General features: G+C 38.1%; 1 protein-coding gene across 1 annotated transcript; it reads left to right on the forward strand.

The window, feature by feature from the left end:
* The first annotated feature begins 1,244 nt into the window (after positions 1-1,244).
* Positions 1,245-15,303, forward strand: CCT4 (chaperonin containing TCP1 subunit 4). Its single transcript, XM_065890785.1, has 14 exons — positions 1,245-1,515; positions 5,257-5,309; positions 5,788-5,877; positions 6,824-6,932; positions 7,577-7,719; positions 9,012-9,133; positions 9,483-9,615; positions 10,621-10,760; positions 11,792-11,888; positions 11,971-12,081; positions 12,173-12,303; positions 12,445-12,679; positions 14,750-14,863; positions 15,097-15,303. The coding sequence occupies exons 1-14, from the start codon at positions 1,389-1,391 to the stop codon at positions 15,109-15,111; spliced, it is 1,620 nt and encodes a 539-aa protein (XP_065746857.1). The 5' UTR covers positions 1,245-1,388; the 3' UTR covers positions 15,112-15,303.
* The last annotated feature ends 10,507 nt before the right edge of the window (positions 15,304-25,810 follow it).

Raw genomic sequence — 25,810 nt, forward strand, 5'->3', positions numbered from 1 at the left:
ACAACATGCATTGGACCTAGAGGATATTATGCTAAGTAAAATGAGTCAGAGAAAGACAAATACTGTATGTTATCATTTATATGTGGAATCTAAAAATTGAAACAAATGAATGAATATAACAAGAAAAACAGACTCACAGATACATAATTTAAAAAAACTAGTGGGCTTCCCTGGTGGCGCAGTGGTTGAGAATCTCCCTGCCAATGCAGGGGACACGGGTTTGAATCCTGGTCTGGGAAGATCCCACATGCCGCGGAGCAACTAGGCCCGTGAGCCACAACTACTGAGCCTGAGCGTCTGGAGCCTGTGCTCCTCAACAAGAGAGGCCGCGATAGTGAGAGGCCCGCGCACCGCGAAGAGTGGCCCCCGCTTGCTGCAACTAGAGAAAGCCCTCGCACAGAAACGAAGACCCAACACAGCCAAAAATAAATAAATAAATAAATATTTAAAAAAACAAACAAAAAAAACTAGTGTTTACCAGTGGAGACAGGGAAGGGTGGGAGAGGCAAAACAGGGATAGGGGATTAAGAGGCAGAAGCTAGGACATATAAGATAAATAAGCTACAGGGATATATGTATTGTACAGTCCAGGAAATATAGTCAATATTTTATAGTTTTTTTTTTTTTTTTTTTTTTGTCTGCGCCACACGGCTTGCAGGTTCTCAGTTCCCAGAATAGGGATGTAACCCGTGCCCCCTCAAGTGGAAGCACTGCGTCCTAACCACTGGAACACCAGGGAATTCCCTATAATAACTTTAAACGGAGTACAATCCATGAAAAATTTTAATCACTGAGTTGTACACCTGAGACTAATACAATGTTGTAAATCAACTATACCTCAATTAAAACAAGAAAGGGGGGGAAAGAAGTCACCCCTTCCAACCTCTCTTCCAACTCGCTTTCAAAATATATAAAACTGAATAAAATACACGTCTACCGCCAGTAAAAACCGACTCAGCCCTGCCCCACCCACCTAGGAGTAACTCCCGGCTGCTACAACACCTAGCGGACAGGTCCAGCTTGAGTTAACAGAAGGGACCTCAGGGCCAAGGAGATGAGACGTCCCAACTCCAGCCTTTTCAATCGCAGGTGATCCTTTTTGCCTCCCAGGAGCCCGCCCACCGCCCACTGGGCCGCAGGCCAACAGCTCCCAACAGCCCCAAGATCCGCGGCGCGAACCCCGCACCCGGCATGCAGCGGGCAGCCTTCTACGTCACGGCGGCGCCGGGCCTCCAAGGAGGCCCCTTTCCCCGCCTCCTCCTCCCGGCGCCGGCGTAGTTTTCCGGAAGCTTCGAGAAGACGGTGGGCGCTTACCGTTAGTCCCGGGCCAGCCGGAATCCGCGTCCATCCGCCCTCCCAGAGCTCACGCAGACCCGTCCAAGCTTGCCATGCCGGAAAACATAGTCCCCCGGAGCGGGCCGCACGCCGGGGCTGCCGGCGGCCGTGGGAAGAGCGCTTATCAGGACCGCGATAAGCCGGCCCAGATCCGCTTCAGCAACATCTCCGCGGCCAAAGGTATCGCTGCCCGGCCTAAGCCGTGGCCCTCCGGGCTTAGCTGTGCATTCTCACTCCCAGTCTTGGGTGGGCATGATTCGTTTTCTCTTCCTTCGGATGATCCCCTGTGGGCCTCCCATAGAATAAGCTCAGTGCAGGGATCCTCCTGTCTGTTTTCTGCCCATGATTTCCGACCCCGAGTATGGAGGCCTTTGGACTTGCCCTATTCTGCGTCTTAGACGCCCATAGTTTTTCTTGCCAGGCCGTGCTGCATTCATTCATCCTATTTAAGAAAGGGGCCGAGGCCCGCATGCAGCGGTCCACTGGTAGAATGTTTGAACAATACTTTTCAGTTTTCTTGTTCTTATTAAAAAGCTTCTTTCGTTACAGCTATTGAAACGAATTCGGGTAAACTCTCTGCGCCTTAGATTGGGGCGGGGCCCATTGTACTGGGATGTGGGGAACCAACCGACCCATCTTGTTTGAGAATAATTATGAGGCCGCATTGTGCTTTGATGTCCTCTCTGCACGTGCAACGAGCAAATAGAGAACAGTTTGGCCTTTGGTGGAATTTAAGAAGTCCTGGATTTCATTCAGTTACGTTACTTCGTGGCTTTGTGACCTTTAACCAAGGTTTCCTTACTTATAAAATCGGGGAGGGAAAGTTGCCCTTTTTTTCAAAAAGGGAGTTGTGAGGATTAAGATAAGTCGGGTTGAGGTGGAAGAGTCTGGAAGGAAAAGTGAGAACAAATGCTTAGAGATCTTGCTGTTATGTGTATTTGCTACAGTGAGTATTTCATTCGGGTTAGAGCATAAGGTGCATGAAGAAATGAGAGGTGAGATCGGAAAGGTAAAGTCGGTCCGAATCTGGAAGGGCCTGGTGTCTTGGAAAGGGTTTTAAAACAACTCGCGCAGCTACAGATTGTTCTTCAGTGTAGTGAGATAGTACCTAACTTGGAGGGTTGCTGTGAGGATTAAATGAGAAAGCATATGAAGAGCCAGATGTATATAAAGTACAGCCTTACAAATATTTGAGGTTATTTGTCTAGGTGACTGAGGGTGTGATGCTGCTGCTGAAAGAAGCAGGTGCGCTGAAGGGAGGATGGTGGAAGAAGAAAGAATAGGTTCTCGTTTGAGCCTAAATGAGTTGAGGAGGTCAGAATGACCAGATGGGTAAATTTAGGAGTCATTTGGAAGTTCAAGAGAGAATATTTACCTGGAAATAAAAGTTGGTGGATAGTTATCTAGGGAGCATAGTTGAAACTTAGATTTATTACATTAGAAACAAGATGTTAGATAAATTCTGGGGCTGTTGGAGGGGGGTGGGCAAGAATGCTATATAATATGGTAGATTTTCAACGAACAAGGAGGATACAAGATGGGACGTTTACTTTGGTAGCTTTTGAAACATCAGTGCACAGAGAATTAAAACTGGTCGAGGGAGGTATGCATATAGGAAGAAAAGGCCATCTATTTACCTATAAACATGACCCTTACATCTTAAGTGAGGAGAGCTTGTGGAACTAAGGGCCACTCGTAGTCTGTCCAAGTCAGGCAAAACCCTACAAACTGGTTGAGAAAAGCTTTTGCCAGATGCATCTTTAGCATAATTCATGGAGCCAGTTTTTTATTTTGCTAATAACCAAAAAGTATATTAAGTACCATTGGTTGATGATATCAAAACCACACACACAAAAGTAGTAGTGGTCGTTTAGTACTATTCAGCACAAGTCATTTAACATATAATTGTGTACTACAGTGTGTTAAACTTCAAACACTTTCAGAGAGGTAATCAGTCTAGAATTTTTTTATTTTTTGCACAATGTGTGTCTTTCTGGAGTCTTCACATAGATGAATATAAGGACGCATTCTTAAAATGAATTGGTCTGCTTGTAGAATTGTGGCCATGTGGGTCCGCTAAAATCACCTGCAAGGGTAAGGATGGCTGTATAATTAGGAAATGCAGCCCCAAATTATGAAATAATTAAGTAGAATATAATTCTTAAACTATACCAAATATTTTCTCTTACCCTCTTTAAGATTATGTATTTTTTAAATTATTACTATTATTTTTTGTTTTGGATGCATTAGGCCTTCGTTGCTGTGCGCAGGCTTTTCTGGCTTTTCTCTAGTTGCAGCGAGCCAGGGCTACTCGTCATTGCATTGCGCAGGCTTCTCATTGCGGTGGCTTGTCTTTGTTGCAGAGCACGAGCTCTAGGCACGCGGGCTTCAGTAGTTGCGGTGAGCAGGCTCTAGGGTGTGTGGGCTTCAGTTGTTGTGGCGCACGGGCTTAGTTGCTCCGCGGCATGTGGGATCTTGCTGGACCAGGGATAGAACCCATTTACCCTGCATTGGCAGGTGGATTCTTTACCACTGCACCACCAGGGAAGTCCAGATTATGCATTGTTTACACAATGAAGGGGAAGCATTATGCTAGTTGTGGAGTATACAAAAATAGGGCACTATCTTAGCCCTTTGTATATGGGGTGAAATGGTATATGAGAAAGGGGAAGGCAGACTTTCCTGGTGGCGCAGTGGTTAAGAATCCACCTGCCAGTGCAGGGGACATGGGTTGAATCCCTGGTCTGGGAAGATCCCACGTGCTGCGGAGCAACTAAGCCTGTGTGCCACAGCTACTGAGCCCGCGTACCTAGAGCCCATGTGCCGCAACAAAGAGAAGGCACCACAACAAGAAGCCCGCGCACCACAACAAGAAGCCCGCGCACCACAACAAAGTGTGGCCCCCGCTTGCCACAACTAGAGAACCCCACGCGCAGCGATGAAAACCCAAAGTAGCCAAAAATAAATAAAATTAAATCTTTTTTTTAAAAAGGGTGGGGAGATTTAATCGTTTGTCCTGGACCTGTCGCAGTAAAGGGGATCAAGTACATCAATTACAATTTCTCTTAGAAAATAATAAGTGGATCAATAAAATAGAAACATGCTCATGGACACGTAATAAGAAGAATGGAGTGGTAGACTGTATATCCAGAGATGGTTCATAACATAGTAATGATGTCTAAAGACTGATTTTAGGGGCTTCCCTGATGGTCCAGTGGTTAAGATTCTGTGCTCCCACTGCAGGGAGCGCAGGTTCAATCCCTGCTCAGACAACTAAGATCTGCATGCCACACGGTGTGGCCAAAAGTTTTTAAATAAATAAAAATTTTAAAAAATACTATGATTTTAGATTTGGTTTTTTAGTTAAGGTTTTGAGGTTTTGTTTTTTTGTGGGGTTTTTGTTTGATTCGGTTTTGGGTTCAAAGAGGGTTTTTGTTACTGTTTTTTAAACTGTGGTCCATCCATATACCAGCTTCACATTAGTAAACAAAAGTCTTTGCCCTCAGAAATTATACTATAGTTGGGAGAGACAGAGTAAACAAATAAGCAAATTATATAGTTGTCCTATTATCGCGGCTTGTTTTAAGGAATGGAGAAAATAATATAGTCCTCATTCAGAGCGCATAAGTAGGTTATACCATTTTGATACTTAAAGGAAGATTAGGTGAACCCTCAAAATTTATTTTACCACATGCAGAGTACAAGTGCTATGTATAGTGATTTTAACAACAAAAAGTGAAGCGTCGTACAATTAAAGGAGTAAAAAAATCACTCTGTTTTCAGTAGATTATTATTAGACATTGAATTTTCTTCAGTGAACATGGTGAATTGTCCACCATATTCTAATAAGTCCAAAATGATTATTTGAGGGTAGAAATGCTCTTTAAAGGGTCTTGATTTATTTTTTTCTTCTGTTTACAGCCGTTGCTGATGCTATTAGAACAAGCCTTGGACCGAAAGGAATGGATAAAATGGTGAAAGGCTCAATCATTCATTACTTACTGAGTGCTGCTGTTCATACTGCAAGTGCTCTATAGAGGGTTAAGATGTGCTGTTTAAAAAGTAAAGTGTTAGAAAGGCTTTGAGAGTTCAGAAAGGGATAGATTACTTTGGGATGAATGGGACCTAACTATAATTCATATTTTATTTATGATAATGATTCTTTATAATATCGTTTCTATCCCTTTTTTGGTGTCTCAGTTCCTTCACTTTTATGTAGGAAAAAACCCAGCTGTTTCATTTGCAAAGCTGGACTATTACTGTGTTTTCTTAAATCATTATACCAATGTAAGGGAAAACAATTTGAAGTTAAGCACTATGCAAACATAAGTTAACTTCTGTACAAGAAGTGTTCAAATTAGTAGAGCTTTTAGGATTTCACATCAATACTGGATGAAGAAAACAAAATTTTTGAAATATATAACTTTCTTTTAAAAAAACCAAACTTTGTAGATTCAAGATGGAAAAGGTGATGTGACCATTACAAATGATGGTGCCACCATTCTGAAACAAATGCAGGTGTTACATCCAGCAGCCAGAATGGTAAGTATAATTTTTAGGTGAGGGTTTTGTGGGGGTTTTTTAAGTGTATTGTTTGATATTTGGTAAACAGTTAAATTTTTCTTATTTGATCACATGATATTGCTTAAAACATGGTGAAAATTTTTCCTTTTATATGCTAAACAGGCATATTTTTAGGATACATTGTATGTCTAGCATTATATTCTCCATTGCAAGTTGTAATAAAACATGACTGTCCTTGTCTTTGTTCACAGCAGTGTGCCACACATATGAGGAAGGGAGAAAAACATGAAGTTGTACAAATTATTAGTTCAATGGGTATTAACTGAAAGAGAGCAAAATCATTTTAATTGTTTGCAAAATAAATCTTGTGTTTAAACTTGCACTGACATTTATTTTTAAAAACAGTTTCTAATTCAACTACAGATCATAATAGTGATTGCAGTGTCAAGTGAGAAGTCACCATTTCAGCAAAAACAAATTCCTTAGAAGTTCCTATCTGTTAAAAAGTCTCTTTTACTTAGTTAAAGATGACTGAAAATGAATCAGATTATGCTTCATGCAGGGTCAGTTTAGATAAACTTGGCCAGGGATTTCAAACTGACAATATTCTCTCATCTGAATGCTGCATTTCATAGCTTCTGAGTCTACAGGGTACCCATAGTTCTCTTAAGTACTGGGAAGAAAAAATTTACAACCCTTAGTCTGAACTGGAAATCATAATATAGCTTGTTAGAAAGTATGTAAGTAGAATTTTGCATGCCACAACTATATAGGTCGTCATTTTTAAATGAGACCAAGGTGGACAGCGAATCAGAAGTCAAGTATATTGAATCTTACAGTTTTGATAATAATCAAATTCTATATGTGAACCTCATGGTGAAGGTCATTGATGTTATATTTGAATTAGATGTTACTGGGTTCTCATAGTTCTCATTGAGCAATTTGGCATGTTCTGTTCACTTAGCTGGTGGAGCTTTCTAAGGCTCAGGATATAGAAGCAGGAGATGGCACGACATCAGTGGTCATTATTGCTGGCTCTCTCTTAGATTCCTGTACCAAGCTTCTTCAGAAAGGTGGGTAGAACATAGGACATGCTTTATTACTGAATAAAGGCAAAAAAATATTAAGTAATATGAGATTTACAATTTAATTTGGAGCAGAATTTTTTAAGCAGGAATTTTTAGATTAAATTTTGGTACATTTACCATATGAATTAGAAATTTTTTTCTTTTTGCTTCTGGGTTTGGTTTTGGGGGGTGTTGTTTGTTCTTATTTGTTTTTGTTTTGGCTAGGTTTCCTTTTGAATGGAACTTGATAAAATTTTCCTTTTCAAAAATGACTGGTTGGTGGTATACTAAACTTAAGATATAAATGAGAACTGTGATTTAGGAGAAAAAGTATGGGTTCCTGCTTTGGTAAATGGTGCCCAAATGTCATAGTGACTCGCCAGTCACTTATTCTAATTATTATGTAGATTTGTAGAGTTTTGAAAAGTGAAAAATTGGTTTTAGTCTTAAATATCATAGGAGTATGTAATTGATCTATTCCAAATTAAATGGAAACTTAAAAAATATTAGACATATTAGTGGTTAAGGTTATTCAAACCATTATTATTTAAGATTAATTTAAAATTTATGACTACTTTGAAATTTTAATGAACAGAGAAATTTTAAGTTTATCTGTTACAATTAAATAACTCACCTTTCACAAATGGCAGGGATTCATCCCACCATCATTTCTGAGTCATTCCAGAAGGCTTTGGAAAAGGGTATTGAAATCTTGACTGACATGTCTCGACCTGTGGAACTGAGTGACAGAGAAACTTTGTTAAATAGTGCAGCCACTTCATTGAACTCAAAGGTGAGACAAGCACTATGGGATCATTGTAAAATTACAGTTTAAGGTTCATTAAGAAGCACAACTGTGATTTTTATTTTTATTTATTTATTTTGCGTTGGGTTGTCACTGCTGCCTGCTGGCTTTCTCTAGTTGCGGCGAGCAGGGGCTACTCTTCGTTGCAGTGCGTGGGCTTCTTATTACGTTGGCTTCTCTTGTTGAGGAGAGCGGGCTCTAGGCACGTAGGCTTCAATAGTTGCAGCACGTGGGCTCAGTTAACCACTGCGCCACCAGGGAAGTCCCTACACTGTGATTTTTGATGCTGTACAGTTCATAAATGTTAACTCTCAAGAGTGACTAGGTAGCTAATTTGTGTAACTGAATTAGTTCAAGTAAAATTTACTCCTTCAAGGCTTTCAGGTAAGTTGTAGTATCTTCATTTTACAGATGGGAAAAGAGGTCTAGTGAAGTTATATAACTTACCCAAGACCCACTAATAAGAGGTAGAGCTGTGATTTGAACCCAAGATAGGGCTGCCCATCATGGTCCATCTCTTACTAATATCTATGCTGCTTTTCTTACCAAACTTAAAGAAGTGATGTAAGTTTAAATTTCTTGGGAACTCATGTCACCTGTTTTCTGTTATGTTGTGTGTCACACCCCCACCCCGTTCTTTTTCCTTTCCATCAGCATTATTTATATATTAAGTGGAAAGCTAGATAGTATTAGTGATGTTAAGTAATATTATTGATAAATGTCCCCAGAACTAATATAGACAGAATATCATAGTGGTTACAAGCATTGGTCATAGAACCTAGACTGCTTGGGTTTAATGCTGGCTCCACTTAATTAAGCTGTTTCAGGTTTTTCATCTGAAGGTTGAATGAATATATGAATGTACAGTGCTAAAACCACTGCCTGACATATAATACATGCTCAATAAATGTTAACCATTAGCTATTTTTGTCAGCCCCTCAGTAATAGGGGTGCACATATATAACATCTGATCATAAATTCATTTTAGATAGGAAACCTCAGCAGAAAATTAACTTGTTCTTTTGGATTTCCTGTAGAATTACTAGTAATCTAGCCAGTCCTGACTACTATATTAATAAAAGAGGAACACAGGCATATGTTTTTATATGGTGACTGACAAACCTGAGTGGAAAAGACAGTTTATATGGAATGTTTTCTCATATGCTCTCCACCCCAGCCAAAAAAATGATTGAGATTACTTCTTGAATACCTTTATCATTAAAAAATTAGGACTTTTTGTGTTACGACACTGACTTTATTTTCTTTTTTAATAATTCTAGGTTGTCTCTCAATATTCAAGTCTCCTTTCTCCAATGACTGTAAATGCAGTGATGAAAGTGATTGACCCAGCCACAGCTACTAGTGTAGATCTTAGAGATGTTAAAATAGTTAAAAAACTTGGGTAAGCATCTCTAATTATAACTTTAATAAAAATTAATTTTGAAAGTAAACATAAGCTCTTGCCAAAAATAAATAAGTTAAATGAAAAGTACATAGGTGAAAGTCACATACATTTGGTTGTTTTGTTTTCATGACAACTTGTGTTAATGTGGGAATTTCAAGAATTTGTTTATATTCCCTGATGATGGCAGGGCAGTGGTGTGATTGGAGAGGTTCAGGAATGGAGCACTAATAAATGTGAGTGAGGCTGAAGCACATTTTATCAGACTGATGATTTTTAATCTGTTAGTAATCTATTAAACTTGAAGACTTCCGCTCCTTCATAACTATTTCGTTTTCTTTTTTCTTAGTGGGACAATTGATGACTGTGAGTTGGTGGAAGGTCTGGTTCTTACTCAAAAGGTGGCAAATTCTGGTATAACCAGGGTTGAAAAGGCTAAGATTGGGCTTATTCAGTTCTGCTTATCTGCTCCCAAAACAGATGTAAGTAAAACCAAATGAAATGATTCCTTAGGTGTTTGACTTTTTAATAATGAAATTTTTCTTTTTATAAAAATAGAAAATGCTGATACCAGTGATAAAAAGCAAGGATCTAAAAATAATTAGTAAATTTTAGATAAAAGTAGAAAATGTTGGATGCCACACACGATAAATCTATAATCTCAGTTGGCTATTTACTGAAATTGAGCATTCACTTCACAAATGAAGACAAATAATGATAGGGATGTCTATGAAACAATAAAAATAGGTTATGTGAAAGTGATAGTATAAATGGACTTTCCAGATTCTTTCTAGCTTTCTGAGAACAGAAACCTTTACCCATCCTTCCCTAGCAGACAGATCTTTTGTCTTTATGTTTGCACAATGGAACTTTAAAACCAGTTTATTACCCATACTCCGAAAACCACCATTTTTTATTATTCCCATATCTATCAGTCATAAGTACCATCCCCTGAAGGAGTGGTTGATCTTTGTCATCTCATTCAGGTTTGCTCTCATTTTAGATTGTGTTGGCATACAAGTTTCCTGTTGAGTCGTTTGTTTCCCAGATTTTAAGCCACATAAAAACGTTGTTTTGTAGGTCTTTGTATAACAGTATTTGTCCTTCGTAGTTCCTTTCAGCACACCAGTTTTTTTAACAATTCATAGAGTAAAAAGGTTGCAACTGAAATTATTGATATTTCAGTAATGCGTAAATTCATATGAAAAGAACTGACATTCATGAAATAGGATAATCATTCTTATGTTTTATGATCACCAAAAATGGACTTGTAAAAAATAAGACAGCAATTTGTATAGATGAAAGTAAAAAACCTGAGTTAAGTTTTGTGTATACTCCTTTTTCTGAATTTTTTCTGTGCGTGTCTATAATTTCTTGTATGATTTTGGTTGAATTTATACTATACATAATATTTTCATTCAAAGTCTCACTTTTTTGCTTAAGGACTCTTAAAATGCAAATTACTAATACGTCCTTTTCCTGAACAGATGGACAATCAAATAGTAGTTTCTGACTACGTCCAGATGGACCGAGTACTTCGAGAGGAGAGAGCCTATATTCTAAATTTAGTGAAGCAAATTAAGAAAACAGGATGTAATGTTCTTCTCATACAGAAGTCTATTCTAAGGTGTGGGGCTATTTATTTTGTTCACCTCTTAATGATAATTGATTTTGAATCCCTTCTAGCAATTTTTTAAGAAACATTCGAGGTGGGTAAACCACTAGAAATCTGGAATGAATCTGCATTTTAGGGTATTGTTGTATTCTGGTAAATGATCTAAAGTGAGTTCTCTTCCTGTTATGATCATTTAAATGTGGGATATATTATCCTTCTAGACCAAGATCCTCACTCTCAAGTAAAAACCTAACTTTAGTCTAAAATTAATTAGCTAGCTAAAATTTTAGAGGCATTTATTTAAAGGTCCATGCAATAGCTTGCCTTGAAATTTTAGAAGTTCTTTTGGGGGGAATGCTGGATAGTCCATGGATTGGAAGAATTCTCCAAAGTTTGAACTGATCCCTTTTTTGTTTGTTTTCAGTGTTTTCTTGTAATAGGTAGACACATTCTCATGTACTATATTAATATGTTATGCCAGAAAGTATTATGGATGCTCTTGATATAGAAACCTTGATGAAAAGTTGGAATACCTGGTTCTAAATACAAGTTATGTAATAGCTAGTAACCTTGAATAAACTGCTCTCAAAGCTCAGTGTGCTTATTTGGAAAACAAGGATAGTAATATCTGCCCTTCAGTATCAAGGGTTGTCAGGAGGATCATTGCAGGTAATTTGTGTAAAAGTGTATAAATTTGTGGAGTCTTGAATTACATCATACTTAATTTCTAAATTCATAAAGCATCGATTGTTAATTATCAGTTATACTTATTTAGTATTAAGAAAAATGATGACATAATGTTTATTGTGTGTTTTACAAATGGTGTCGTTGGGATATGTTTTAAATATTCATTAGAAATCTTATTTAAGAATTTTGAGGTCATAAACTTGGTAAGCTGTTTAAAGCATCTTCCTTCACAAATAATTTTTTAAATCATTGGCTATTTAAACAACAGTAAAATTACTAAAACCGTAAAAAAGGAGTTGAACAGCAAAGTTTTTTTCTAACCTAGTATTGACATAATCACTGATTTTGTATTTTAGAGATGCTCTTAGTGATCTTGCATTACATTTCCTGAACAAAATGAAGATTATGGTGGTTAAGGATATTGAAAGAGAAGACATTGAATTCATTTGTAAGGTAAAATATTCTTAGTATCTGTATGTGTGAAAATGTTCACTATTCAGACTTCTCAATTTGTGTATACCACTATTTTTCTCAGACTATTGGAACCAAACCAGTTGCTCATGTTGACCAGTTCACTGCTGACATGCTGGGATCGGCTGAGTTAGCTGAGGAGGTCAGCTTAAATGGTTCTGGCAAACTGATCAAGGTAACAATATTAAAATTAAGCTTCTATTTGCCTTTTTTTTTTAATTTGTTTTAATCCTTCAAATACCTAATTAGGAGTTTGTTTACTAAAGATTACAGGCTGTGCAAGCCCTGGAAAAACAGTTACAATCGTTGTTCGTGGTTCTAACAAATTGGTGATTGAAGAAGCTGAGCGTTCCATTCATGATGCCCTATGTGTTATTCGCTGTTTAGTGAAGAAGAGGTAATATTAAATTACTGTGTAACATTTTGAACATAAAAACTTGGGTATTTTTATTATTAAGGTATAAATACTAAGTTATTACTTTTAAAAAATAGCTTTCTGTTGGATAAAATAAGCTAAAAATATATTTGTGAATTTCAGGGCTCTTATTGCAGGAGGTGGTGCTCCAGAAATAGAATTGGCCCTGCGGTTAACTGAATACTCACGGACATTGAGTGGTATGGAATCCTACTGCGTTCGTGCTTTTGCAGATGCTATGGAGGTCATTCCATCTACACTAGCTGAAAATGCTGGCCTGAATCCCATTTCTACAGTAACAGAACTAAGAAACAGGCATGCCCAAGGAGAAAAAACTACAGGCATTAATGTCCGAAAGGTAATAATTTAATCTTTAGTTACTGCAGAAAATGTTGATTATTATAAAATACTAAAAGCTTCATAATTGTCAAATGAAAGGCTTTGTAATTAAAAATAGAGTTAACCTTGGATTTAAGTATAAGACCTGCAGGTTAATTAATGTATGCCATCTAGTGAGAATGAAGATGATGCCTTAAGTGAGAAGTATTGTTCATTAAGTCTGCCAGCTAATGGTTGTACAATTTTTAACAAGTTACGTAGTCTGTGCTTCAGTTTTCTTGGTTGTAAAAACAGGGACTATTAATAGTTCCCTCATAGGCCTGTGAGGATTAAATGGATTACTAATTAGAAAGTTCTTACAAAGATGCCTGGTGTGTAGTCAACCATTGCTGCTGTTGTGAGCACCAGCCTAGTGTAGTTGTATAGGGTAAACACATAGAACAATAATAATTTCCCCTTTTGTATTAATGTTTTATGTCTCCTTTTATTGAGATGACAAATAATATGTAATGGAAAAAAATTGACAACCCAAGATGATATTTTTGGAATGGTTACAGAACTCAAAGGAGGGCACTACCTGGTTAGGGAAAGTTTCATGAAGCTGCAGCCTTGGTTGGTAGGGAATGAAAAAGTTTCAGATGGGGAAGCAGTGGTTTACAGGTAAGAGGGACCAAGAAGTTACTCATTTTGTCTAGAGCAGAGGTTATATGATGGTCATACAGTGGACTTTAAGATTGGAAAGATCAGATAAAAGCTAGAATGAGGAGTCCTTTAAGTTGTTGAGACAGGCGTGGGTGTTCGTGTTTTTTTGTGTTTTAATTCCAGTAGTTGGGAGCCACTAAAGTTTTTTTAACCAAGAGGCTAAGGTGCTGAAAAGAGTATTTTAAGGAGGGAAGAATGGGGAGATAGGTTCACCTGTTAGGACCATCACCAGTAATCCTAGGATAAAGGTGACTAGGATAGTGGCAGTAGGAATCTAAAAGTGGGAAGTGAGAATGACGTAAAAGCAGGGTGTAGAGCAGATATGGCCAAATTCAGAATTGGGAATCAGATAATTTAAAATCTTATAACTTTTTTCTTTAACTGAAATATAGTTGATTTATAATATTGTGATTCAGGTGTACAGCAAACAAATCTCATAATTTTTAATAATTATGATCATCTACGTAATTTTTGCCAGGATACTCTATTTTTTTATATTTTAATACATTTTTTTAAGATGTTGGGGGTAGGAGTTTATTTATTTATTTTTGCTGTGTTGGGTCTTCGTTTCTGTGCGAGGGCTTTCTCTAGTTGTGGCAAGTGGGGGCCACTCTTCATCGCGGTGCGCGGGCCTCTCACTATCATGACCTCTCCTGTTGCGGAGCACAGGCTCCAGATGCGCAGGCTCAGTAGTTGTGGCTCACGGGCCCAGTTGCTCCGCGGCACGTGGGATCCTCCCAGACCAGGGCTTGAACCCGTGTCCCCTGCATTAGCAGGCAGATTCTCAACCACTGTGCCACCAGGGAAGCCCCTATTTTTTATTTATTTATTTTTGGCTGTGTTGGGTCTTCATTGCTGCATGTGGGCGTTCTCTAGTTGTGGCGAGTGAAGGCTATTCTTTGTTGCAGTGCGCAGGCTCATTGTGGTGGCTTTTCATTGCAGAGCATGGGCTCTAGGCGCGCGGGCCTGAGCAGTTGCAGCACATGGGCTCAGTAGTTGTGGCTCGCAGGCTCTAGAGCGCAGGCTCAGTAGTTGTAGTGCGCGGGCCAGCACGTGGGATCTTTCTGGACCAGGGATTGAACCCATGTCCCCGGCAATGGCAGGCAGATTCTTAACCACTGCGCCACCAGGGAAGGCCCTTTGCCAGGGTATTTTTAACTAAAAGATGCTTACAAGGAATTGTTTTGGAGTTAGGCTTGGAATTCAATTTTTCCAAATTTTAGTTGAAATACAAGCTACAGTGTAGAGAAGAGCTTAGTAGAGAGTATCTTACTCTTGACTAGACTAAGGGAAAACTAAGTTTGAGAGGCCTTGAGGTTTACTGGTAACTGTAGTTGGTGATATGGATCAGTTACAAACACTAATAGCAACTTGTACTGGTTTGCAGGGTGGTATTTCCAACATACTGGAGGAACTGGTTGTCCAGCCTCTGCTGGTTTCAGTCAGTGCACTGACTCTAGCAACTGAAACTGTCCGGAGCATTCTGAAAATTGATGATGTGGTAAGTATATACAGGTCGTGAATTTCCCTACAAGGTCAAAAAGGCATATTTTTGAAGAGTTGGGGTAGGGGGCAGTAAATGTTGTTAGTGTGCTAGTCTGGGTGAAAACAGTTCATACTTCTAGTCTTTTTTCACCTATAAAAATAGGGAGATTTGGATAACCACCTTAAACATCTTCCATCCTTAAAATTCTGTCCTTACAGGTTTTGAAATCTGAGTTTTTCTCTTCTCAGGTAAACAGTCGGTAACATGGATAACACTGGCTGACTGGCACCATCATGGCCACTAATAGCGCAGCTGGAGTGGAAGAGCACCTTGGCATTCCTTGTTGTTTGGAAGATTGTTTCCTTTATGAATTTCTGGGCCTGGTTTTCCAGCTGGCATTTGCTTCAAATTGTATTGACACAGTTTGATGAAAACATTAAAAATATGGTTTCAAAGGGCAGATTAATTGATTGTGCTCCTGCATTACCCCCACTGCCCTGCCCTCACAACCTCTGTTACCTCTGATCCTCTTGAGAAATCTGTATAGGAAGGGAAAGAAGACTTCGCACTTACCTGTTAACTTCCTTATGGGCTTAATCCTGGGTACTTTTAAGTTTTCTGTTAGTTTTTTAACAGAAGTATTGAGAAGGAAAAATGGCCCAGTATGCTCATCACCCTGATAAATCCCTGCTTACAATAATATATATGCTGATTGAAAAGTTAACAATACAGAAGAAAAGTGAAAAATGAAAGTCTTTCTCATGCTAATCCCTTTCTCCAAGAATAACCACTGTTGTGTTAATTGGGATTCCTTCTAAAAATAAAAATGTAGCAGATCTTACTTGTACAAGAAGGATTCATAACTAGTAAGTCTTTTTCCAGTGGTTTAAAACATCTTTATTGCCTCTACCCTGATCAACAAGCATTGTCTTGCACCATGAGTGGTGTAAAATCTAACTAGTGTCCATCCTTGCTTTAGCCACCTTCCAGTCAATTCTGCATACACTATATATATAGCTAGTGATCTTTTTAAACTTGTCAGGCACTCCTTTATAAAAGCTTTCATGACTTCTGATTGCCTTTGGAGGAAGGCCAAACCCTTAAGGTGGACCACAAATTGGGCCTCTGTAATCTTGTATCACACTCAACCATCTTTCTTTTGTGTATTTCACAAAAGTGTTATGAAAGCAGCTGGGGGGAGCTCCTTCACATCTGGAGAAAGAACTTCAGCAGACCAGCCTGAAGCTTGGTTGTGTCTGACAACTCCGGTAGTTAATTAAAATGACTAACTTGGTAAATGGTAAATTCAGATAAGTCTTTGGATAGTCTGGAATTTAATAATTCAATGATTATCATTTTAGTGGGTATTAGGAGCTTGCTGTTAAAAAAATCATAGCTACCATAAAACAACTGAATTATGTATATGCTAAATACTTTTATTTTTGGCTGTGTTGGGTCTTCGTTGCTGCACGCAGGCTTTCTCTAGTTGCAGCGAGTGGGGGCTACTCTTCGTCGTGGTGCGCGGGCTTCTAATTGTGGTGGCTTCTGGTTGCGGAGCACGGGCTCTGAGCATGCGGGCTTCAGTAGTTGTGGCTCACAGGCTGTAGAATGCAGGCTCATTAGTTGTGGCGCATGGGGTTAGTTGCTCCGCAGCATGTGGGATCTTCCCAGACCCGGGATCGAACCTGTGTCCCCTGCATTGGCAGGTGGATTCTTAACCACTGTGCCACCCCGGAAGCCCTATCCTAAATACTCTTAAGTGAAAATACTTTAACCAAAATTATTTATATTGGAACTTTTAATTGAGTTATTCAGCATCCTTATGTGTATCTGTGTCTTAGGGTATACCTATATATCTAAATATATGAGTAGTTTATTTTTTTTTATTTTTATTTTTTTTTGAGTAGTTTATATTTAAAGCCTTGTAAAGGGAACTCTAACGAGACAAACATTTCCTAGTCATTTATTCTGTTAAGTTTGATATAAATTAAGCCACTAACTATTTAGGGTTTGACTCGGGTTTTACGACAGTTTATAAAATAAGTTATGTTTTAGGGAAGGGAAGCCCAAGTGACAAAATTCAAAATAGTTGTTTGATACAGTTAAATAATTCTAAAGTAATGAAAGGGAAATGTATCCTGTTAAATATTTAAAAGGTATGCTTTTAACAATGAGGAAGGATGACTATCCTAATGAGGCAAAGGTTTTGCATACTTTTTTCCTCTTGAGTACTATTTATTCCTCACCCTCAGTTTTTCTTTCCTTTTTTTTTTTGTCTTTTTTTTTTTTTTTTTGGCCACACGCAGCAAGGCTTGCAGGATGTTAGTTCCCTGACCAGGGATTGAACCCCGGGCCTAGGCAGTGAAAGCACCAAGTTCTGACCACTGGACCACTAGGGAATTCCCACCCTCAGCTTTTCATTAAAATGAAAAAATTTTAATACAGTGAAGTTCAAAGAATAGTATGAACACCGTATACCCTCCACCTAAATTTAACTACTTCGGCATATTCCCATAAAGTCAGTTCTATAACATGTATAACTAAAAATCATGGTGTGCAAAATGATGCAATAGAAATCACAGGGCTTACAGAAATGCGGTTGAGGCACAACCCCAAAACTTAATCAGCAACGCAAAAGGAACCTGATAAAACAGTTCTACAGATGCTAAAATGGTTAACAACTGCATAGTATATTAAATATGCCACTTGGAAACACCTCAAGTTGTGGAAGTAGCTGTCGGAAGTAGGAGCTACTGTCATTGCAAAGTAATAGAAGGAGGGTTATCTGAAACGTGACAAAGTTGTAATAACTGATGTGATGAATGTGGCTCATAAAAGTTAGTTGATGTATCAGTATTTTGAGGTATAAGTGTGTGGTTTTGTGTGTTATTGGGCAGTTTGATTCAGGTGGATTCATTTTTCTGTCTTTGCTTTTTTAAAATTGTCATTTAATTTTTTTTTTAATTTATTTATTTAGGTTGTGCCAGTTCTTAGTCATGGCACGTGGGATCTTTAGTTGCAGGATTGCGGCATGCATGTGGGATCTAGTTCCCCAACCAGTAATCAAACCCAAGCCCTGTGCATTGGGAGCACAGAGTTTTACCCACTGGACCACCAGGGAAGTAAGTCCCTGTGTTTGCTTTCTTCTTTTGAGGAAATGACACAAATGTGAAACGGATTTTGCTCACATTGTTCACTTGCTACTTAAAGATTCTTCGTATTTTGACAGTTTGACTATCGTGTTTTAAGTTTGGTCCCCTTCAGTTTTCTTGAGGTTTTTAGTGGTACAGATTAATATTTCTTCCATCGGTTTTGTTGAATTGAGTTAGGGATCAAAGTTCCAAAAGACTGAGTTGGACTAGAAGTTGTGGGATGAAGTACTAGAAAACAGGAAGCTTTACAGAAATAGTTCCCAGACGTGTAGAGGTGTAGCCTTGAGTATTTGGCTGAGTACTTATTTCTGTGTCGGGGGTAAAACTAGAGTTCAAGGAACAACCAATGAAAAGTAGCAGACTGAAGTTTACAACAGGCTAGGAATAGTTTAAATTCTCATTAGCCAAATTGGAGAAACCTTGCAATATACAAGGACTGAATAGAGCCTTCAGAAGGGTTCTGCCTTAGTAGCAAGGCTAAATTTGCCATAGAGTAGAGATTGCTGTGGACTCTTCATAGAAAAGGATTTCTTTAAAGGATCAAACCAATCCCAAGCAACATACCTGTGCATCTGAACAAAGCTTAAAACTCTTAAAGGATACAATAATATAAAATTCACAATGTCTGGTATTAAATAAAAAATCATCAGTAATGTGAATGGATAAAGAAGATGTATATGTATACAATGGAATACTACTCAGCCATTTAAAAAGGATGAAATTTTGCCATTTGCAGCAACATGGATAGACTTGGCATTATACTAAGTGAAATAAGTCCGAAAGACAAACACTGTCTGATGTCACTTATATGTGGAATCGACAATGCAACAAACCAGTGAGTATAACAAAAAAGAAACAGTCACAGAACAAACCAGTGGTTACCGGTGGGGAGAGAGAAGAAGGGGGGGCAATATAGAGGTAGGGGAGTAAGAGGTACAAACTATTAGGTATAAAATAAGCTACAAAGGTGTATTGTACAACACAGGGAATACAGCCAATATTTTATAATAACTAAATGGAGTATAGCCTTTATAAAGATTTGTGAATCACTATATTGTACACATGTAATATAATATGGTATAGCAACTACATCTCAATTTTAAAAAGAAAGGGCATCAAAACGAAAAAAAATCAGTCATGCAAGTGAAAGCACAATAGAGTAACTCAAAGCCATATGGAGAAATATAAAGATCTCAAAGGTAATTACATGGGCAATGTAAAAGCTAGTGTTTTTGTAACAGTTTCTACTTTTTGTCTTCTATATGATTTAAGAGAGTGATATATTTAAAGACAAAAGTTAGTCTAGGGGCTTCCCTGGTGGCGCAGTGGTTGAGAGCCCGCCTGCTGATGCAGGGGACACGGGTTCGTGCCCCGGTCCGGGAAGATCCCACATGCTGCGGAGCGGCTAAGCCCGTGAGCCATGGCCGCTGGGCCTGCGCGTCCGGAGCCTGTGCTCCGCAACGGGAGAGGCCACAACAGTGAGAGGCCCGCGGACTGCAAAAAAAAAAAAAATTAGTCTTAAGTTTTACAAACTTTGGTTTGTAACTTCGAATCTTGTTTTCTACATCGTTTAAGAGAGTAATGCACTTAAGAGAATTATTAGTTTATGTTTTGGGGCACATAGTCTATAAAGATGAAATTTTGTGACCTCAAATGAAAGCAGTATGAACAAAGCTATAAAGTAGCAGTTTTTGTATGCTGTTGAAGTTAGTTAAGCTGCTATAAATTCAAATTAGAGGGTTATAACTTTAGGATATTAAATGTTATCCCCGTGGTAACCACACGCACACACAAACTATAGAATATATACAAAAGGGAGTGAGAAAAGAATTTAAACAATTCGCTACAAAAAATTAAACACAAAAGACAGTAAATCACAAAATGAGGGATGAAAAAACCTATAAGTCATATAGAAAAGAAATAGGAAAAAGACAGTTGTAAGTTCCTCCTAACCAGTAATTAAATGTAAATAGATTAAACTCATCAAAACAGAGATTGGCAGAATGGATATAAACACATGATCCAACTATATGCTGTCTATAAAGACTAGATCCAAAGACAAGTATATTGAAAGTGGAATGATGGAAAAAATATATTCCACGCACATAGTAACCAAAAGAAAGGAGTGGCTCTACTGATAACAGACAAAATAGAACCTAAAAAAAGTCAAAAGAAACAAAAGACACTGTGGAGATATAACAATTAGAAATGTTCATGCACCCAATGACAGGACATCAAAATACTGTGAAGCAAAAATCATCAGTCATGCAAGTGAAAGGACAGTAGACAGTAACTTGAGGCTGTGTGGAGAAATAAAGATCTCAATAAAGGTAAATACATAAGCAGCATTACTGGCAATTGAAGGGAGATATAAAATTATAGTTGGAGACTTAAGTACCTCACTCACAATAATGGACAAAACAATCAAGAAAGGAAATAGAAGACAGCACAATAAACCAACTAGATATAACAGACATACAGAACACTGCTCCACAATAAGCATACATATTCTTCTCAAGTACACATGGGACATTTTTCAGGATATGCCATATGTTAAGCCACAAATCGTTTCAATAGATTTTAAAAGGTAGATAGCATACAAAGTATCTTCTCTGACCACAACAGGATGAAGTTAGAAATCAATAACGGAGGGAAGAGTGGAAAATTCAAAAAATTGTGGAAACTAAACACACTTTTCAATAACCAATGGGTCAAAGAAGAAATCATAAATTAGAAAATACCTAGAGTTGAATGCAAATGAAAACACAACATACCAAAACTTATGGGACACAGCAAAAGCAGTGCTAAGAAGGAAATTTATAACTATAAAACGCTTACTTTAAAAAATAAAAACTCAAAACAACCTAACTGTACAACTTTAACTAGAAATAGAAAAAGAACAAATTAAATCCAAAGCTAGCAGAAGGAAGGAAATAAAGATTAGAACAGAGAGAAATGAAATAGAGGATAGAAAACAATAAAGAAAATTGATGAAACTAAAAGATGTTTGTTGGAAAAGAATAAAATTAACTTTTTAGCTAGATGGATTAAGAAAAAAAATTACTAAAATCTACAAGAAATTAGAAAATACTTAGAGATGAATGCGTATGAAAACACAACATACCAAAACTATGGGACACAGCAAAAGCAGTGCTAAGAAAGTGAGGACATTACTGCCGATTTTCCAGACGTGAAAAGCATTATAAGAAAATACAATGAACAATTTGTATGCTCACAAGTTAGATAACCTGGATCGAATGGACAAATCCTAGAAACACAAAACCTACCAAGTCTAAATCATGAAGAAACAGAAAATCTGAATATACCTATAGCCAGTAAGGACACTGAATCAATAATCAAAATCTCCCAACAAAGAAAAGCCCTGGACTCGACCCAGTGGCTTTACTGGTGAATTAAACCAAACATTTAAAGAACTAATACCGGGCCTCCTCAAACTTTTCAAAAAATTGGAGAGGAAGGAACACTTTCTAATTCATTCTATAAGGCCAGCATTACCCTGATACCAAAGCCAGACAAAGACACTACAAGAAAACTACAGACCAAATATTCCTTATGAACAATGATACAAAAATTCTCACTAGTAGCAAACCAAATTTAGCAGCATAGTAAAAGTATTATGCACCATGACCAAGTGAAATTTTATTCCTAGACTGCAAGGATGTTTCAACATGTGAAAATTAATCAATGCAATATATCATTAAATTAATCAATGCAAAAGAAATTAAGTGAAAAACACCTACATGGGACTTCCCTGGTGGTGCAGTGGTTAAGAATCTGCCTGCCAATGCAGGGAACATGGGTTCGAGCCCTGGTCTGGGAAGATCACACATGCCATGGAGGAGCTAAGCCCATGTGTCACAACTACTGACCCTGCACTCTAGAGCCCATGAGCCACAACTACTGAGCCCTCATGCCACAACTACTGAAGCCTGCGTGCCTAGAGCCTGTGCCCTGCAACAAGAGAAGCCACCACAATGAGAAGTCCGCGCACAGCAACGAAGGCGCAATGCAGCCAAAAATAAATAAATAAATTTATTTTTAAAAAAACAAAAGAGGGGCCTTCCCTGGTGGGCCAGTGGTTAAGAATCCGCCTCCAATGCAGGGGACGCAGGTTCGAGCCCTGGTCAGGGAACTTAGGATCCCACATGCCGCAGGGCAACTAAGCCTGCACAACGCAACTAAGACCCGATGCAGCCAAATAAACAAATTAAAAAAAAAAACAAAAAACCTACATGATCATCTCAATTTATGCAGAAAAAGCATTTGACAAATTGCAACAATTTCATGATAAAAAAAAAAAGGAATAGAAGCGAACTACCTCAACATAATGAAAAGCCATATATGAAAAACCCAAAACAAACATCAGACTCAATGGTGAAAGACTGAAAACTTTTTCTTTAAAAAAGCCAAGGATGCCCACTTTTACCACTTCTATTCAACATAGTATGGACGTTCTAGCCAGAGCAATTAGGCAAGATAAAGAAAGTAGAGGCATACAAATTGGAAAGGAAGACGTAAAATTACATTTGCAAATGATATGATCTTACATGTAAAAAGCCCCAAAGATTACACACACACACACACACACACACACACAAAGCTGTTAGAATAAATGGTTTCAGCAAAGTAACAGGATACAAAGTCAACACACAAAAATCATTTGCATTTTTATACACTAACAAGAATCTGAAAAGGAAATTACAAAAACAATTCAATTCATAATAGCATCAAAAATAAATAAAATATTTAGAAATTAACTTAACCAAGGAAAAGAAAGATTTGCTCAGTGAAAATTACAAAACATTGTTGAAAGAAATTAAAGAAGACAAATAAATGGAAAAAGATCCCATGTTCATGGATTCAAAGACTGAATATTGTTAAAATGTCAATATATCCAAAGTGATCTACAGATTCCATGTAATCCCTATCAAAATACCAATGGCATTATTCACAGAACTGGAACGAATATCCTAAAATTTGTATGGAACTACAAAAGACCTTGAATGTCCAAAGCAATGTTAAGAAGAACAAAGCTGGAGGTATTATGCACCCTGATTTCAAGCTATACAGCAAGCTACGGTAATCAAAACAGTGTGGCACTGGCATAAAGACCCACATTTAGACCAGTGAAATAGAATAAATAAACACAAATATGTTCAAATGAGTTTTGACAAGCAAGCCAAGACCACTCAATGTGGAAAGGTCAGTCTTTTCAACAAATACTGCTGGGAAAAGTGGATGTCCACATGCAAAAGAATGAGGTTAGACCCTTACCTAACACCATATACGAAAATTAACTGAAAGTGGATCAAAGACCTAAGACAATAACACTCTTAGAAGAAAACATAGAACAAAATCTTCACAATATTGGATTTGGCAATGTCACTTCATAGATATGACATAAAAGACACAGAAAACAAAAGAAAAAATAGACAAATTGGACTTCATGAATATTTTAAAGTTTTGTACATCAAAAGACACTATCAACAGAGGAAAAAGCAACCCACAGAAAGGGAAAAAAAAATCTGCAAATCCCATATCTAATAGGGATTAGTACCTAGAATATATAGAGAGAACTACTAAAACTCAACAACAAAATAACAAACAACCCAATTTAAAAATGGGCAAAGAAAAAAAAAAGGGCAAATAACTTGAATAGATATTTCTTCAAAGAAGATATACAAATGGCCAATAAGCACATGAAAAGATGCTCAACATCACTAATAATTAGGGAAATGCAAATCAAAACTACAGGATATCACCTCATACCCTTTAGGATGGCTACTATCAGAAAAACAAAACAACGGGAATGCCCTGGTGGTCCAGCAGTTAGGACTCTGCACTTCCACTGCAGGGGGCATGGGTTCGATCCCTGACTGGGGAACTAAGATCTCGCAAGCCACGTGGCACAGCAAAACAAAAAAAAAAAAAGAAAAGAGGGACTTCCCTGGTGGTGCAGTGGTTAAGAATCCGCCTGCCAATGCAGGGGACACGGATTTGATCCCCGGTCCGGGAAGATCCCACATGCCACAAAGCAACTAAGCCCATGCACCACAACTACTGACCCTGTGCTCTAGGCCCCGTGTGCCACAACTACTGAGCCCACGTGCTGCAACTACTGAAACCCATGTGCCTAGAGCCCGTGCTCTGCAACAAGAGAAGTCACTGCAAATGAGAAGCCCGTGCACCACAATGAAGAGTAGTCCCCACTAGCAGCAATTAGAGAAAGCCTGAGTGCAGCAACAAAGACCCAACGCAGCGAACAAAAAAAAAGAAAGAAAGAAAAGAAAAACAAAACAAGATACTGGAACCCGTGGGTATTGTTGGTAGGAATGTAAAATGCTACAGCTGCTGTTGAAAACAGGATGACAGTTCCTCAAAAATTAAATTACCACTTGATCCAGCAATTCCACTTCTGGGTATATACCCAAAAGAATTGAAAGCAGGGTCTCAAATAGGTATTTTGACACCCATGTTCGTAGCAACATTATTCACAATAGCTAAGATGTGGAGGCAACCCAAGTGTCCACTGATGGATGAATGGATCAGCAAAATGTGATATATATATATATATATATATATATATATATATATACACACATACACAATGGACTATTATTCAGCCTTTAAAAGAAAGGAATTTCTGGCATATGCCGCAACATAAACAAACCTTGAGGACATTATGCTAAGTGAAATAAGTCAGTCACAAAAAAAAGACAAATACTATATGATTCTCCTTATATGAGGCACTGAGAGTAGTCAAAATCATAGAGACAGAAAGTAGAATGGTGGCTAATTAAACTTAAAAGCTTTTGCTTTTAAGCACAGGAAATCACCACCAAAACGAAAAGACAACCTACAGAATGGGAGAAAATATCTGCAAATGATATGGTCGTTAAGGGGTTAATGATGGTGGTGTCATGGGCTACGTGAGCTGAGGAGAAGTGAGGTGTGAGAGAAGGAAAACCGTGCCTTCTGGTGGGTGGTGGGGAGGGACTTCTCTAAAAGGGAAAATCTCTTTCTGGCACTTCTGTGGTGATAGAGAGGCATTCTGAATTGCCACCTGCCTACCTCACCATTTCTCATGTAGGACTTCTGGGTCTATCATCACCATCATCATCTGAGGAGGAGCTGGTTTTGTCGTCTGATTTGGTGTCTCTGCTGCATAGAAAATGCAGCAGCCATTTTGCCACCTTTGTCCTCTGATTCAGACAACTCTACTTTTCTAGATGAGGGAGCCTCTTTTCTCAGTACTTTCTTTTTCTGTTTTATTTTCTACAATTTTTTAAAAAATATTTATTTATTTATTTGGCTGCGCCGGGTCTTAGTTGTGGCATGCGGGATCATTTAGTTGTGGCATGTGCATTCTTGTTATGAACTCTTATTTGCGGCTTGTGGGATCTAGTTCCCTGACCAGGGATCGAACCTGGGCCCCCTGCACTGGGAGCATGGAGTCTTAGCCACTGGCCCACCCGGGAAGTCCCTATTTTATACAATTTTTAAAGGTTACTTTCCATTTACAGTTATTACAAAATATTGGCTATATTCGCCATGTTGTGCAACACATCCTTGAGCCTATCTTACACCCAATAGCTTGTATCTTCTACTCCCCTACCCCTACATTGCCCCTCCTTCCCCCACTGGTAACCACTAGTTTGTTCTCTCTATCTGTGTCTACTTCTTTTTTGTTATATTCATTACTTTGTTGGTTTTTTAAGATTCTTTTTTATGGCTGAGTAGTATTCTATTTTATTCTCAGTACTTTTATCACTTTTTGTCACTTCTATCA

This window comes from Phocoena phocoena, chromosome 14 (genome assembly GCF_963924675.1).
Source record: "Phocoena phocoena chromosome 14, mPhoPho1.1, whole genome shotgun sequence".
Classification (NCBI taxonomy): domain Eukaryota; kingdom Metazoa; phylum Chordata; class Mammalia; order Artiodactyla; family Phocoenidae; genus Phocoena; species Phocoena phocoena.